Raw genomic sequence first — 16,366 nt, forward strand, 5'->3', positions numbered from 1 at the left:
AGTTCCCTTCCGGTGCCTCTGAGCTCAACACTTCTTCCTCCCTAACTGCTTCTTGCCAGGGACTTTTATGTCCCAGGCCAGACACTTATCCCTCCCGAGTCTTCTAAACCTTCTGACTTGAACCGGTCGCCCCGTTTCACCTGGCAGGACTGTGTCTGCCGATAAATCCACTCACAGGTCACCTGCATGTATTTCTCCACTGTGAAAGAGGGAGTGACCAGGATTCAAGCGCAAAACCTTTTTACTTCCAATAAACACTATGTGCGAACCAAATAAAACCAACAGCGATTTCTCTCCCCTCTGGGGAACTTAGCTGTAATTAATCAGAAAGGTCTCGAAGTGCGCATGGCACTGGAGAGAGACAGAACTCAGGTCCTGGTGAGATCCTGAGAGTCGAAACCATTGGGAAGGTCAGATACCAGAGGAAGGAGGCCTGTGGGAAGACTCGGGTGTGCCATATACAGGTGGAATATTCAAATTCTTTCCTAATTATTAGTGTCTGAAAGGAGACAGACCACTGTCACCTCCCAGGGGATGTGCACTTTGCAGAGTGGGCAGCTGTCCTTATAGCACAGATGCCCATGAGCCTAGAGTCTGTCCCCTGGTCTCTTTCCTGACACTGAAAGAATCACCTTTAACCTGTCACCTCAAACAGCTCTCCAGCTTCTAGCATGGTTCCGTCTCCCGGGCCAGACCTCAGCCCCAGCCTCTGCTGTACTCTACACACTTCCCTGTGCCCCCCCCCCCAAGTCTTCATACCCCCCACACCAGCCTCCCTGTCACCACCGGAGTGATCTGCCTGCCTGGTCATGTCATACCCGGTGACAAGGACACACAAAGAGTGCTGGGTGTGGGTGGGTATCCCTGTCACCTCCTCCCTCTAGCTTCCCCTGCCATCTTGACGTATGCATGAACAGAAGTCCCCAAAGCAGGTCACAAGACACCACTATTCCTGGGGTCCCGCGGGACATCTGAGTAGACATTTTTTGCCCAGCTTTGTTCCTTGTGGTCACTTGGAGAGGACTCTTGGGAATTCTAACCCTTACCTCAACAGGGGATGGTGGGAGAGCCAAAGCGGCTAGCTGGTCCCGCTGTCCTGCTGGCGGTTCCCTTTGCACTCTCTGCTCTCTGGTTTTTCCTTCTGCAAAGGCTGTGTGAGAAGCGGCAGTTTCTTTACTATCCTGCAGTCTTTTTCCCCATTGGCATTATGGTTCTGGTTTTCTCAACATGACTGGGAGCCCATCCCCTCCTGACAAATATAGACAATGACCTCATTGTTACTTTTAATTGCAAAGGTTACACACACACACACACACACACACACACACACACCCCTGAAGCAGAGCTTGTGGGGGCTATGGGAGTGGGCTTCCCTTCTCTCCCAATACCAGGCCCCCCACCTCTATCTCACACTCCCAGGCTTCCCCTGGGACCATCCTCATCCAGAACCAGAAATAACTCTTCCCCCATCTCTTCATTCCGTTCAACCATTTGCTCTCCTCCCTACTTTATCCACCCCCCCCCCTAATTTGACTGTCAGCTTCTGACCCTGGTCACTGTCACTAGCTGTGCTCACTGCAGAATATGGAGAGATGAATACTGAAGCAGGGGAAGGGACCAAATAGAAGAGGGGACAAAAGACAGAATGCACACATAAAAACCAACCCACCCTCTTGACATGGGGCAGTTGATCTCAGCTGGTACATCTGGCCAAAACCATACTTGTCCGTTCCCGGTCCTAAGTTATAGAAAACCTGGGGGTGGGGTATTAGTTGATGATGAACAGAATTTAGAGACCTTTTGTATAAGAAGGTTTCTGGAAGTTAAAACTCTGTGCGCTACTGTGCAGAGAATATTCCAGAAGGACTCCTGGTGTTGCTTCACAGTCAACTTCTTGGAGCTAAGTTAATTAGCCTTGTTTCCTTTTTGGTTCCCTGAAGAAATAGTGACTATTGCGACTCTTTCAAGCGTGGATTCTAAGCATTCAAACCTCAGCCCCTCTGGCCTCTCAAGCCCCAGAATAGAAGCGGCTGCTCACACAGTTCAAGTGCTCCTTCAGCGCACAGTCATTTCTGCTTTTCTGAGCCTTCTTGGCAGTGGTCTTATTAGTCTTAGGGCTTCTATTTCCCTAGCATCGCTTCTGATGTGTGGATTTTTCTTGGTCTTCGAGCTATTTATAAGACCTCAAAGAACACAGTGGGATGGTAATTTTAGTAAGGATTCTTTTTATCTAAAAATGGAAAATAATTCTCCTGAGTAAAATCATATTTAGAAGTTGCATCAAAAGCATAGCAACCGAAGTGCCAGAGACCCAGATGAGCGGTACAAACAGCTGCCCTTACAGTCAAAGTGGCTAGCGGGGAAATGCTGACAGCAGACAGGAGGCTTTGAAATAAAACGCTAGTTCTAGCCTCCTGTGGAGCAATCCGTACCAACTCGAGAGATGGCTGTTACCAGAGGTACCTTCTCTCTGAGAAGCCGATCCTGCCACCGGCTCTCACTTCGTGCCTGTTCAGGACTGTGATGGTTTGGGGTGTGCATCATCTCATTTAATCCTCTCTAGCTAGGGTCTTAGCTTGGAGCTGGGAATACGCAGTTCAATGAGCCCACGGGGTCCTCTGCATCCGTTCCTGGCCATATGTCAGGTTGAGGCTCAGTGCCAAGACCAGCAGCCTAAAATCTGTACCTGTTTCTGTTTTGCCATGGCAACCTTGATGGGGACTGACCCTGCCAGATCCAAGGCATGAGCTAATGGCTTGAAATGAAGACTCAGGCTGTTGTATCAAAAATCACACTCCTTCCTTTTCTCTTCCCTCCTTCCCGCTCCCTTCTCCTTCCCTTTCCTATCCCCTTCCCCCCTCTCTCTCTATGTGTGTGTTTCATTTTTCAATTTTATATATGTATATATAAAACATCTCTTCACATATATCTTTATCTACATCCTTTAACTATGCATGTCTTTATATGTATGTGCATATAAAGATATAGTGTATCTCTTATGTATATTCTAAGTTAAAATATGTGTGTACTAGTTTAAAATCTATAAGCCAGGACTCCTTTATAGTGAGATCCCTGAGGAGTAGGAGTTTATCCCAGTCTCACCTGGAGCCTGTTCCTGGCCCTAGCAGGTGTCCCCTAAATATTTATAGACAGCTGAAACAGGGTTTCCCGGGACAGAAGGTCCCAGGCAACTAGAGGCCATGGCATGCTCATTACAATACACACAAAATACTCTAACCAAGCCAAGCCAGAAAGCGAGGCTCTAGCCACTCAAGGAAATTCAACAAAGGGAGAGGGGACTATGCCATTGGAAAGGACCCAGCTTTCAGAAAGCCCCAGGGTATAGCAGAGGTCTGCAGCATGAACAAGAAACCCTGGACAGGACCCAAAGCCAGTTTAGGGAGACTTGAGCAGATTGGCCTGTTCCTAAGGATGGGAAACAGGCTAAGCAGGCTTGGTGGCCCTCCCCCAGCAGAGCCAGGGCGCTAGGGAGAACTTGGAGCCCAGGAATCAACTGGAACATTTAGGGGGTACACCTTTTTAACACTGTGGCACAATGTTGTCAACTCCTAAGTTTATAAAGAAACAATCAGGTTACAAAAGAATTCATAATGTTTTCATAGAAATTTACCATTGGCATTATACCTCATTCAGGGCGGTCCATGGCTGCCTGTGGTGAGCTGGGCACGCCTGGCTAGCTGTAGGAAAACTGATGCCTGACCTTTCTTCCACATGGGAGAGACTGATTGATCAGGAATATGGCCTGGCACCAGGATTTGGTAATGCTTCTCCCTTGGGCGATTCTGTAACACTGACCAAGAGGCCACCAGCCCCGACACCTCTCTCAGCGCAGACATCCCAGGATCACCCAGCAGATGAGGGGCCATAGTCAACATGGAGCCTGGGATCTGACTCCAGGCTGAACTGGCTCCTGAAATCCCTAGTCCTGCCGCCTGGGCCGCTGCTCTGTTACGTAAGACCAGACTCTAATGTGTCTGCGGTGCTTCATGCAGCCCCCTCTCTCCCTCCCACAGGTCAGCATCACGGTGATCGAGGCTCGGCAGCTGGTGGGCTTGAACATGGACCCCGTGGTGTGTGTTGAGGTGGGCGATGATAAGAAATACACGTCTATGAAGGAGTCCACAAACTGCCCCTACTACAATGAGGTCAGTGTCCCCCGTGGCCTCAAGGTGGGGAAGGGTCCTACTGACACCGGAGCACTGAGCCACCAGTCCCAAGGTCTTGGCCCACCCTCTCACAACCCAGCACACAGGCATACAGTGCTATACCCTCTGTACCCAGTGTGGATGGACCCCTGTCTGGCCCTGCTATGGCTACAAACCAACCAAGCCTACCTGAGAGTTGGGCAGCTCACACCAGCCTAGCCCAGGTGCCACTAATGCCATGAATAAGTCCTTCCAGGTACCGTGTCTCTCCTATATCCATAGTCACATCAATACTTATCATACATGGATACTGTTGCCCACGGCACGGGCAGGAACACTGAGACTTCTGGACCTCACTTGTCAGGTCAGGGTATCTGTTCTTTCCACTTGACTGCCTTCTTGGCACCTGTGCTAAGAGGCCACCCTTTGAAACACAACCGCCACTTCAGCTGTGAGAAAGAAAATGATTGCTGTCCCCGCCACTTGAGACCACACGGAGGGTGATGCCCCTTAGAGCCTTACCAGTTCCATCTCCCCATCTTACAGAGGAGATAACTGAGGCCTGAGGTCAGGAAGAGCCTTCCCGTCACCCCTGTGGAGCTGTTGATGGGATAAGGCCCACACTGACTAGTGGACTCCTGATGGGACCCCATCATGATTAGATTTGGAGGAGGTGGCCAGGTCTCCCCCTGATGCCTGAGCACGCTGCAAGTGTCTAGAGGCCTGAGTGTCCCAAACTCTGTCCAAGAAGGAACACTTGGTCTGTTTATCCCCGTGACTTCAGTTAGCAAGGGGAGCTGGGCTAGCTCAAATGAGGCATCCACGCCCTACGCTCAATATGGGGAGAGCTGAGGGTGTCCTCGGGCAGTGTGGGGCCTGCAGCTGTGCAATGTGGAACCCAGGAACACGTCAGCATTTCAACTCAAGCTTGACCAAACTCATGTGTAACCATGAGTTACAGTGTTCTGAGCTGGTGTCCCATACCCTCCCCCCAGGGCAGGACATCACTGCTCAAGGGCCCTCCAGTCCTGGGTGAAATCGGGATATCCAAGCTGGACAGCTCTGATCTTCTATCAGGAGACATTCCTGACTGGAAAACCTCCGCTCTAGATAAAGGTCCATTTTCCTGTGACGACTGTGGAGAGGAGCCCCGGTGACTCTTTGGGGTTATTTGATAGTGGTGAAGCCACGTTTGGCTGACTTGAAGGTTCACCTTGCATCAGGCCCATGTACCTCATGTGTCAGTTGACTTGCTTACTCCTTCCAAAGTAGCTGCCTGGCTCTATGGGCCCCTAGCAGACTCATATTGTCTCTGCAAGGATCCAGCCCCAATAGCCTTGCCGTAGAGCAGCCCACCCTGCCCTCCTCCCTGTGAGCACCAATGTTCCTCCGTTGGTTCACCAAGGTTCACAGTTGTTCCTGTGGTTGGTCTTTCATGGTTTTATCCCCTGGCGGATGAGGGGCTGCAGGTCTTCAGGTCTCCCTCTTGTTCTCCCAGCTTAGACCCTACAGGGACATGGAAGACTCAGTAACACTGTTAAATGGGCTCTTACTGAAATGAGGGAGCATTTACTAAGTGCTTGTTTCTCTCTTTCCTCTAAATTAGGGTTTCTTAAACTCAACCATTTGGATGAGTGGAAAATTCTGAATTGACCCAGATACTGAGGCTACAAAATGCCAATAACAAGCCTCCTAGCGGTAGCTACTAAATATTCCCAGGTGTTGGCAAACGTCCCCTGGGAATTAAGCTCACCCCCAGTTAAGTCCACCCCTCTACATTATATTGTTGTGACTCTTTGTAGCCCCAGAAATGGTCTCTTTCCCTTCGTTTCCTCTTCAGTGCAAAACATCATAGGGTCACTGTCTGTAAAGAGACACTGTAACCAAGACATAGCACCTTCTATAAAGGAAAACACTTGAGGATGGCTTTCAGTTCAGAGGTTTATGTCGTCGGAGACTGCTTGTTCATTTCACAGCCACCCAGACCTGAATAATCACACAGAAACTAAATTAATTACAACACTGCTTGGCCAATAGCTTAGGTTTCTTATTAACAGACTCTTACATCTTTTTTTTTTTTTTTTGGTTTTTCGAGACAGGGTTTCCCTGTAGTTTCTAGAGCCTGTCCTGGAGCTAGCTCTTGTAGACCAGGCTGGCCTCGAACTCAGAGATCCGCCTGCCTCTGCCTCCCGAGTGCTGGGATTAAAGGCATGCGCCACCACCGCCCAGCTAGACTCTTACATCTTAAAGTAACCCATTAACCCATTCCTATTATTTTATATTTTACCAGAAGGCCCATAGTTTACTGGTAAGGTTCTGGGGTGTCTGTCTCCTTTGGCAGCTACATGGCATTTCCTGACTCTGCCTACTTTCTTTCTATATCTCTGTTCTGATTTCCCACCTGGCTTTATTCTGCCCTGCCATAAGCTCAAAGAAGAGTCTTTATTAACCAATAGTAATAAAAACATAGTCACAGCATACAGAGGTTTGTCCATTACCATGGCAGGAAGCATGGTGGCATGCAGGCAGACACAGTGCTGCAGGAGGAGCTGAGATTCTACAACTGGATCAGCAGGCAGCAGGAAGAGAGAGTGACACCGGGCCCCGTTTGGGTTTTTGAAACCTCAAAGACCACCCACAGTAACACACTTCCTCCAGGAAGGCCACACTTACTCTGACAAGACCACATGCCCTAATTCTTTCAAATAATGCCATTCCCAATGCATCTACTGGGGTCATTTCCTTTCAAATCACCACAAACATCCTTCCAGCCATGGGGATGCCTTGTTTCTGGAAAGTTCTCTAGGAAGTAGGGATCTACCTTTGGCTCCACTAGAACAGCAGAGGCTGGTAGGAACCCTCAGCTGACTTAGCGGCTCTCTAAGCCATCCGAAGAAAGAATCATGCTCAGAAAACACAAGAATTGTGACTCCAACGAGCTCAGAGCACATGGGGTCTGGCTCCAGCTTAGCCAGCTCCTTCCATGGGCCTGGTCCAGTTCTTGTGGGCTGGCAGCTCATTAGCGTGGCTTCAAGCCTGCCTAGGAAGGGAAGGCTGGCAACATTTGTCCCCCCATAATAGCCTGGCCACACATGGACCAACACAAAGCCCCTTCACTACGTGCACATGTGGTCCACCTGGCCAGCCTGCGACCACTGCCCCTTCTCCCACCCAGTGCCCACCCATCACCTTTGCTGTGGACCCTCCTGTTTGTTTCATCAACCCAAAGGACCCAGTGTTGTACCAAGACCCCAATTCTGTTTTCGCCGGCCCTCCCACTCTTTCTCCCTTGCCCTTGTGACACTTTACCGCAGAATGTTGTGAGCACAACCAGGACACCTCATGGACACCCAAGAACAGGAGCCTGGGGTCTGTTACTCCCACCTAAACAGGGCTTTCTCCGCTCCCAGCTGGATCTCCAGTCATCTCCTATTAACTCCCCCATTCACTGTAGATGTGTGCGCTGACCCCATCCTCTCTCTCTGTCACTCTCATCTCATTCCTCCTTCCCCGGAGCTCTCACGACACTTCTCCTGCTTTATGGTCTCTCTAGAACCTTCTCCCTAGCTTCCTAAATTGCCATGGCTTTCTCAACCCACCAGGAAAGTCTGCTGCTTCATAGAGCCTTGTGTTCTGAGCCCTGAGCCCTGCCCTGACCCCCGCCCTAAGTCCCGCCCTGAACCATTTTTTTTTTGACCTTTTGACATTATAGCATGATGTCATCTACAAATGTGGGGGGCAGCCTGCAGCATGAACACGGGCATTAAGGAGACTGTCCCACCCCCTGGCAGTAGAAGACCAAACTTAGGAAATGGGGCTATACTTCTTATCCACTCAGATTCTCAGGACCCGGTGGGTCAGATGCTCCTGTGAGCTTTGAGACTCATGGGGAAATAGTGGGACATGGGCAGGCACTGCTATCAGGAAGGGGCCACCAGTGACGTCACTCTGCATCCTCCCCCCCTCTAGTATTTTGTCTTCGACTTCCATGTCTCTCCTGACGTCATGTTTGACAAGATCATCAAGATCTCGGTGAGTGGAGAGCAGCTGCCTCCGGCTGGACTTATGCTGGATCTCCACACAACCCTGTAACCCGCTGTTCGTAACACAGCCGTCCTGTGCCTGGACACACAGCTGGGCAAGGGATAGTGCAGAATGGATACTGGCCCCTCTTGCCCCCTCAGCTGGTTCCCTCTACAGAGTGTAAAGCCTACTCGCTTATACATAACAGTGTGTATGTGGGGGTGCGTGGTATAGGGTGGGAGGGGCTGGTGCTGAGCTTCAGCAAACCAGCTTGTCATCTGCCAAATATCTTCCCACTTTACTCTGAAATGTGGGTCCCAAGAAAGACAGAGTTAACGATATCAACAGTGAGCCCTGCCCGTACTCCCAGCCCCCAAAGGCTTCTCCCCACCCAGCCTAACTGGCTGATGGTGGTTCTGCCCTGAAGGTGATCCATTCTAAGAACCTGCTTCGAAGCGGCACCCTGGTGGGCTCCTTCAAAATGGATGTGGGGACCGTGTACTCCCAGCCTGGTGAGTAAACCCCTAAGAACGGACTGGTGCATACATCTCCAGAAGCAACGAACAGGGTCCCTCCTGCTGTATCAGTTCCCAGCCCATCCATCCAGGAGCATCCACTGGCCATTCGTATGCAGCCATAGGGGTGGCAGTGAAATGGTGTGCACTCTACACACAGATGTACGTGCCAAGTGCACCATGTCTGCTAGTTGTTTGGCCATTACAGGGCGGGGGATCTGGGAATCGTAGTCCAGAGAGGAGGCAGCTTAAATACATATGCACACGAGAGCATCGCTTCTCTGGCGTCAGATGAGGGCAATCATCTGCCTGCCTCTGGCTGGCATCTGCTGAGCAGAAAACAAAAACAAAAACAAAAGCCCTGCCATCCTTACAAAGTCCCTGTTGCCCCTTCTCTGGAAATTAAGAGGCCTGAGGCTCACAGATGTGCCAGGGTTTGGCTCAGCTAATCATCTAATTAGGGGGACCCAGGGCATGTGTTTCAGAGAACTCATAAAGTCACACTACCCAATCTAAATGTGACAATAGATAGCAAGTGTAATACAGCAACTTTGGGGGACACTGGGCTCTAAAACCACTTTTCACGAGGGACCCAGGGCCCCTGAGGAACAGCCACAGTGGGAGGAGCTGTGTCTGATTGATCACTCCACAGGTGCCGACAGCCAACACCGTGTAGAGTTGTGAAGGGCGCATCAGGTGATGGTCTAGAAGGTTTGTCATTATAGGGTCAATTCGGGGATATCCATGTCCCGGAAATGGAACTGTTCAGAAGTCAATAATCACCCTACTGGGCTCTTTAGTGGTGACAATACAGTCTCATCCCACATTGTCACACTTGACCCTCACAGAGTAGCTAGACACACAATAACACCCCTTCCCACTTTACAGAGGAACCAATGATCAAGAAGAAATGGGGGGTGGACCTCCAAGGTGACTCTAACAGGGAGGTGAGGCAGTCAGCGCTTTCTGGTGGCCCTAATAACATGCGGCTGGTGTCCACTGGCACGGTGGCTTACATCAGGAAATGTGAATCTGGTATCTAAGGCTATGCACATGAACTCACAGATCAAAACCTTCCAGATGTGCGAGGTCTTCAAGCATCTAGTCAGTATTGTTAATACAAACAAATAGGCTGGGGGTGTACCTTAGTTAATGGGGTACCTGCCTGGCATACCCAAAGGGCCGAGTTAAATCCTCAGCACTATATAAATCAGGTGTGGTTGTGCAGAGCTATATTCCAGTCCTAGGAGGGTAGAGGCTGGAGAATCAGAAGTTCAAGGTCATCCTTAGCTACCTAGCAAGTTCTCTAATTGGAATTCATGAAAAGAAAGGCTGACTGGCTTGAAGGGATGAGGGGTCTCACCCCGTGTAAGAAGTGTTTGATCTCTTGGTACCCAGGCCTCTCCACTGTCCCACACAGGCAAGGACTGAGCAGGACTCCTGCTTCCCAGGAAACATGCCCAGCCATGGTCCATAGGCTTGAGTGCTGCCCCCAGCCCCTCCGGTAATAACATCTCTAGACTGAGCAACAGCAGACCTTCAGCCAGGATGGGGAGGGAGTGGAAAGTCGGTAGAGACCTTCGTATACACCCTTGGTGACTGAGTTCTGGCTGAGAAAATGCTGCTGTTACGGAGGAGGGTGGTAGGCTCAGAAACTGGGTCAGATACATTCCTGCAGGTCTAACTTCCCAATCCATTGTTCCCATCTGACAGTAAGGAAACTGAGACTCTCCAAGCTTAAATTGCTGGCCCAAAACTACCGGCGGAGTAAATGTCAGAACTTGAGCTCAGGCCTTCATGGGCCTTGAGCACAGGGCCACACTTACTGCTCCCACGGAATCTGCCTCTGAGCCTGGTTGCCGCCACAAAGGCAGGGCTTGTCCTTTAAAGGTCTCTCCGAAGTTTGGCTTAACTGCAGGTGCAGGAAATTGCTCACTGATGCCCTCTGCTGGAGATGGGCTGTAGTCACAGAGGCCAGAGTGACTGGCCTTTTCACAGCCAGACCTCAGCCACAGGGGTGAGAGCTAGACAGAGGCATAGCCCTGGAGTCGGGTCTCCTATTTTCCTTGTATCTCCAGCTAGAGATTACAGCATCCACTCTACAAGACCCTCAGAGGCCATAAATCCGGTGTATATCGCACAGGGGTGCCCCTCAGCTGCACCCCTGATGGTCATCTAGCCAGAAGTGGGCTACTCACCACCTGTGTTTTAGAAAACTGTTTCATTCATGTAGGTCAGACCCAAATCTGTCATCTGTATTCTTTGTCACCTGTAATCTTCACCCATGTTTTCGGGTTTGTTTTCTGTTCGCTTTTAGGTTTGAAGGTAAATTTTGTGTTACCCAAATCTTATTCTTTCCTTGCTATCCCTCCACCACCCCATTTCACCCAACCACATCCATGCCTGTCAATCTACCCATCCTTAGAAGCATCTACTCCCTTATCCACAGCCAACAGTTCCTTCTACCCATTTCTGCCCACCATCTACCCATCCATCCCCGAGGCCAGCAGGCACCCGCTCAGCTCTGTTCATCTTCCCAGCCCTCCGGTTACTTTTCCTACCTCTCTCTGCTCGGAACCTCTTCCTGAGGCCACCAGCTCAGCAGAAGTCACTCCAGTGACTTCAAGCACTAAGGCTTAATGGCTTTGCATTGCCTTTGAACCTTACTTGGCATTACCATGACTTTAGCTCTCCTGAGAGCTGGACCAGCTGACCCACACACTCAGGCTGGACTCTGCTCCCTTCCCTAACTGCACCTCAAGGTTCCCACTGGGGTCAGAACCTTGCAGGACACAAGTGTAAAAGGAGGGACATTCTGAGCCCCTGGAGGTTTCAGTACCTGCAGAATACTATTGAGAAGGTACCCCACCAGGTACCAGCTCACTAGCTTTAAAATCCCCCAGTGGGGCAGATCTTCTTAAAATGCCTCCTTCGCTCACACTTGTACTTTTCTCCATACTGTCCTGAGTCCTGGGGACACTGGCGAGGCACACTGCTCTCTGATTAAACATGGAGACAGACCGTGTGTAGATGCACAATGAGGTGGGAGGCATGCACACAGGGCCCGGAGAGCACCAAGGGGTCAGACCCATCCCTCTGAAGTAGTCAGAGGAGGCTGCAGGGACACAAGGAGTCGTTTTCCAGCTAAACGAGGAAGAGAAGAGAGGTGGAGCATTTGGAGCAGACGCAGTGGCCTAGAGTCTGGCTCGGAGCAAGCTCAAGAGGCAGTGAGCCCTTTGCCTGAACCATGCTGGGGTGGCAGAACCAAGCAGGGAAGAGAGTAGCAGGACTCCCTTGCCAAACCTTCGGGCTTCACCTCAAGATGCAGGAGAACTCAAAAGGACTGAAAAGGGGGGCATGATAAAGGGAGCCTCTATTTTAGTAGGACCTATGTGGGGCGCACTATAGCAGGGACCAGAGGAGAGACGACAAGCTGGTCCTCAATATGCTCCTGCCTAGCCCTCTGGCTATCGAGGCTCTGTCTTCACTGGGTGGGGACTGCCTAGCCCTCTGGATATGGAGGCTCTGGCTTCACTGGGTGGGGACTGCCTAGCCCTCTGGATATGGAGGCTCTGTCTTCACTGGGTGGGTGCGAATAGAGCTGTGGCCCCAAGTCTCTTGGGCCTGTAGCCTTGAGCTTGCAAAGCCTAGCAGGTCCTCACCTTGGATGTCCCATGGCCTGGCTTGGGATGGGGATGACAGGCGCAATGCCCCTCCTCGCCACTGCAGAACACCAGTTCCATCACAAGTGGGCCATCCTGTCGGACCCCGATGACATCTCTGCTGGGCTGAAGGGCTATGTCAAGTGTGATATCGCTGTGGTGGGCAAGGGAGACAACATCAAGACACCCCACAAGGCCAACGAAACAGATGAGGATGACATCGAAGGGTGAGGCCCCCATCTCCCCTAGAGTCTGGCACACAACCCTTCCATCCCCCAAAAGGAAGTTCCTGAAGTGGCCTGAACCCTGAGTTCTTGCCATCACCCCTTTACTTCCAAGACCCATCCTGCCAGTCTCTTCCCCAGGGCCCCGGGCAGTGTGGCAGCTGGGTTAACAAAGGGCAGTGCTTTGGCATCAGGTTTCCAGCTGAGAAAGCTGGTGGAAAGAGGAGATGCTGGCACCTAAGAGTCCTACTGCTGCCAGGGCCCGAGGGTTCCAGTGCCATGCACTCAGGCGGCAGAGAGATGGCATTCAGTGTGCCAATCTCAGCAGCGGGTGATGGCTGCCGAGAAACACTACAGAACATCGTCTGGACTCTCAAAATGTGCTGGGATCCAGTGAGCCTGTTCTCCCACGGGCTGGGGTGGGGGGAGACCGGCCCCTGAGAGGTTTTTGTCATGGGGAGAAAGGTGGCAAAAAGATTTGAGAGTTGATGTCATGATTAGCATCCTCCATTACCGTTTACAAAGCATTCACACACTGTAGCCTGTGTGTTGCTTTCCTGGGAAGTGGCTATTCATATTATTGCCACTTTAATGTGGAGGAAGCTGAGTCTTGATGAGATGGGAAGCTTTTTCCCAGAATCCTAAAAGTGGATAGGCACCATGAATTAGTGTCCTTAATAAAAGTGTGGGTCCTCTGAAGCTGTCCTTCACAGATTATGCCGGGCCCCAGGGGGATGCAACTACTAAGATGTGGGGGGGGGGGGGAGGACAGGCGCGCGCGCGTGCGCGCACACACACACACACACACACACACACACACACACACGACAGAGAACACTCGCGTGCAAGCGCGCACTTGCTCTGTCTCATCTCCCTCTCCACCTCTCCTCCTGTCACACTCCTTGAATAACTCTTGGTCTAACTAAGGACCAAAGATGCAAAGCGGATTCTCTAAGCCTGGTCCATGGTGGACTTGATGTGCTGCCTGCTTCTCATAGGAACTTGCTGCTCCCGGAAGGTGTGCCAGCAGAACGTCAGTGGGCCCGGTTCTACGTGAAAATTTACCGGGCAGAGGGACTGCCCCGGATGAACACCAGCCTCATGGCCAACGTGAAGAAGGCTTTTATTGGAGAGAACAAAGATCTCGTCGACCCCTACGTGCAAGTCTTCTTTGCTGGCCAGAAGGTACTGAGAATGGAAATTCCAAAGGATGGGATGATGGGCTTAAAGAACAGGTGGTAAATGGGAGGAAGGGGCACACCAAGAGAAACCTGGAACCTCCAACTGGGAACGAATACACCACACAGCACACACTAGCCATGATTTCATCTCACCAGGGCAAAACTTCGGTGCAGAAAAGCAGCTATGAGCCGCTGTGGAATGAGCAGGTTGTCTTTACAGACCTGTTTCCCCCGCTCTGCAAACGCATGAAGGTGCAGATCCGAGACTCCGACAAGGTCAATGACGTGGCCATTGGCACCCATTTCATTGACCTGCGCAAGATTTCCAACGATGGAGACAAAGGTTAGCAGCCTGGCATGGGTGTATCCGGGCGAGAAGGGGACGTGAAGGGAAGAGCAAATGAGTCCCTTTCCCTTACCTCAGCCAGATAGAGATTGAAGGGTCTTATCTGTAACCCCTCCCTCAAGGAAAGGGAGGACGTAATAACTGCTCAGAGCTGACTGGATTTAGCAATTAGCTGTGTTGCATTTGCACCCATTTTCCCATTGGCCAAGTGACAATAAGAACTGTCATATGTTATAGTGCACACACTCTGTTTATGTAATCTCTGAGTTCTCACAAGTACTGGTGAGCAGTGACCCCTGTGGGGACTGACCATATCCCAGAGTCCGGGAACAATGCCGGGCACAAGGACACAGTGAGACGAAATGCTGCTCCTAACCCTCCTCATGTCCCTGGGGGAATCAGAGAGAGAGATGTGATACCAAATGACCAGAAGAGTAGGCAGAAGAAACAACAGCCCACGGTGCAGTTCCGCATCCAGGAGATACCCGGAAGCCATGAATTCAGACACAGACGATAGACTGGTGCCTCAGGAACAAAGAGAGGGTGGCCAGGAACACCTGCTCAGGGTGTGGGGCTTCTTCAGGGTGTGCTAGACCATGACAATGGGTGTACAACCTACTGAACATACTCTAGCCACCAAATGTATACTTTAAATGCCAAATTTTATCAGTGAATTATATCTCAATTTTTAATGCTGTGTTTACAAAACAAAAATTAAATATAAGAGCTAAGGAAATAGTTCATGAGGATGGTAATGGCATGGGCTTGTAATCTCAGCACTGGGGAGGCAGAAATAGGTACATCTCTGGGGCTGCCTGAATCCCAGCCAGTCTAGCCAACTTGCCAAGTTCCAGGACACTAAGAAATTCTGTCTCAAAAAAGAAAAAACGAACAGTGCTTGAGGAATGACATCAAAAACTGGCCTCCATGTACACACAGTGCACCCATCATATATGCCCCCACACACAATAGTTTTGTTTTGTTTGTTTGTTTGTCTTATCATGTAGACCAGGCTGGCTTTGAACTTACAGAGATCTGCCTGCTAGGATTAAAGGTGTGGGCCCACATTCAGATTCTGGCAAAAAAAAAAAATGAAAGAAAGAGAGAAAGAGAGAAAGAGAGGGAGGGAGGGAGGGAGGGAGGGAGGGAAGGAAGGAAGGAAGGAAGGAAGGAAGGAAGGAAGGAAGGAAGGAAGGAAAAGACATAAAGATGAATTAGATTCACATAAGGCAAGCCCCAACAAATCCTAAGCACGAGAGAACTGACTGGTGACAGATACAGAAAATGAGGCTGCTTTTTACCCCCAGGTCCTGATCAACCCACTGTGGTCACAGCCCAGGCTGCTGCTTCCTGAAGGAGCTGAGGACCCATAAATAATCAAGAGAACACAGAGAGGTCCCCTAAGCAGGAGAGGCAGGATAGATGGGCATCCTTTATCTCGAAATTAAACAAAAAGCGGAGGATCCATATTATGGAGTGTGGGAAGAGTTGGCACCTGTCTAAAGATGGTGCCTACAGCAGTGGGAAACAGGAGTCTGGTTTTCTATCCCACACACCTTGCCAAGGCTCCTGCAGAGAATAAGATACCAGAAGGCACGCCATATAGGCATGAGCGAGAAAACTGCTCTACACCTCCCTAGCACCCAATAGCCAAGTCCACAAAGATCCCTGACTCCGTAGTGAGCCTTGGATAGGACACAATCTTTCTACCTCCCCCACTGACACAGGCTTCCTGCCCACGCTTGGCCCAGCCTGGGTGAACATGTACGGCTCCACGCGCAACTACACACTGCTGGACGAACACCAGGACCTGAACGAAGGCCTGGGGGAGGGTGTGTCCTTCCGTGCCCGCCTCATGCTGGGACTGGCTGTGGAGATCCTGGACACCTCCAACCCAGAGCTCACCAGCTCCACAGAAGTGCAGGTGGAACAGGCCACACCTGTCTCGGAGGTGAGGGCAAGGCTGTGCTGGGTCCAGGTCCCTCACTGGATCCTCTCCTCAACACGCCAGCCAAGTTCTAATTTTTCCCGACTGCTGCGCTGTCTACTCAGGGGCCCTTATCTGGCCCTTTTGCAAGACCTCAGTCCTCATCTACTATTGACTTATGTGCTACACCAGATTCCATTATAGACACCAGCAAGCAAGATGGCACCCCGCCTCTGCTCCTCTTCTCAGCCATGGCTATCCTTGTATATCTAGAGCTAGCCATTCTCTCAAGGACAACCAGTCTGGGGACTTGAGTCCAGAC

At 50.8% G+C, this 16,366-nt stretch overlaps 1 protein-coding gene across 5 annotated transcripts in view; it reads left to right on the forward strand.

The window, feature by feature from the left end:
* Positions 1-16,366, forward strand: part of Otof (otoferlin) — a 92,929-nt gene that overhangs the window by 59,056 nt on the left and 17,507 nt on the right. For all 5 annotated transcript variants that reach the window (XM_038319015.1, XM_038319014.1, XM_038319017.1 and 2 more), the window contains 7 exons: positions 4,035-4,166; positions 8,136-8,198; positions 8,617-8,701; positions 12,434-12,593; positions 13,589-13,775; positions 13,928-14,114; positions 15,845-16,068. In XM_038319015.1, coding sequence (XP_038174943.1) covers positions 4,035-4,166; positions 8,136-8,198; positions 8,617-8,701; positions 12,434-12,593; positions 13,589-13,775; positions 13,928-14,114; positions 15,845-16,068 — 1,038 coding nt within the window. The remainder of the gene's footprint in view (positions 1-4,034; positions 4,167-8,135; positions 8,199-8,616; positions 8,702-12,433; positions 12,594-13,588; positions 13,776-13,927; positions 14,115-15,844; positions 16,069-16,366) is intronic.

The sequence above is a fragment of the Arvicola amphibius genome, chromosome 2, assembly GCF_903992535.2.
Source record: "Arvicola amphibius chromosome 2, mArvAmp1.2, whole genome shotgun sequence".
Lineage (NCBI taxonomy): Eukaryota > Metazoa > Chordata > Mammalia > Rodentia > Cricetidae > Arvicola > Arvicola amphibius.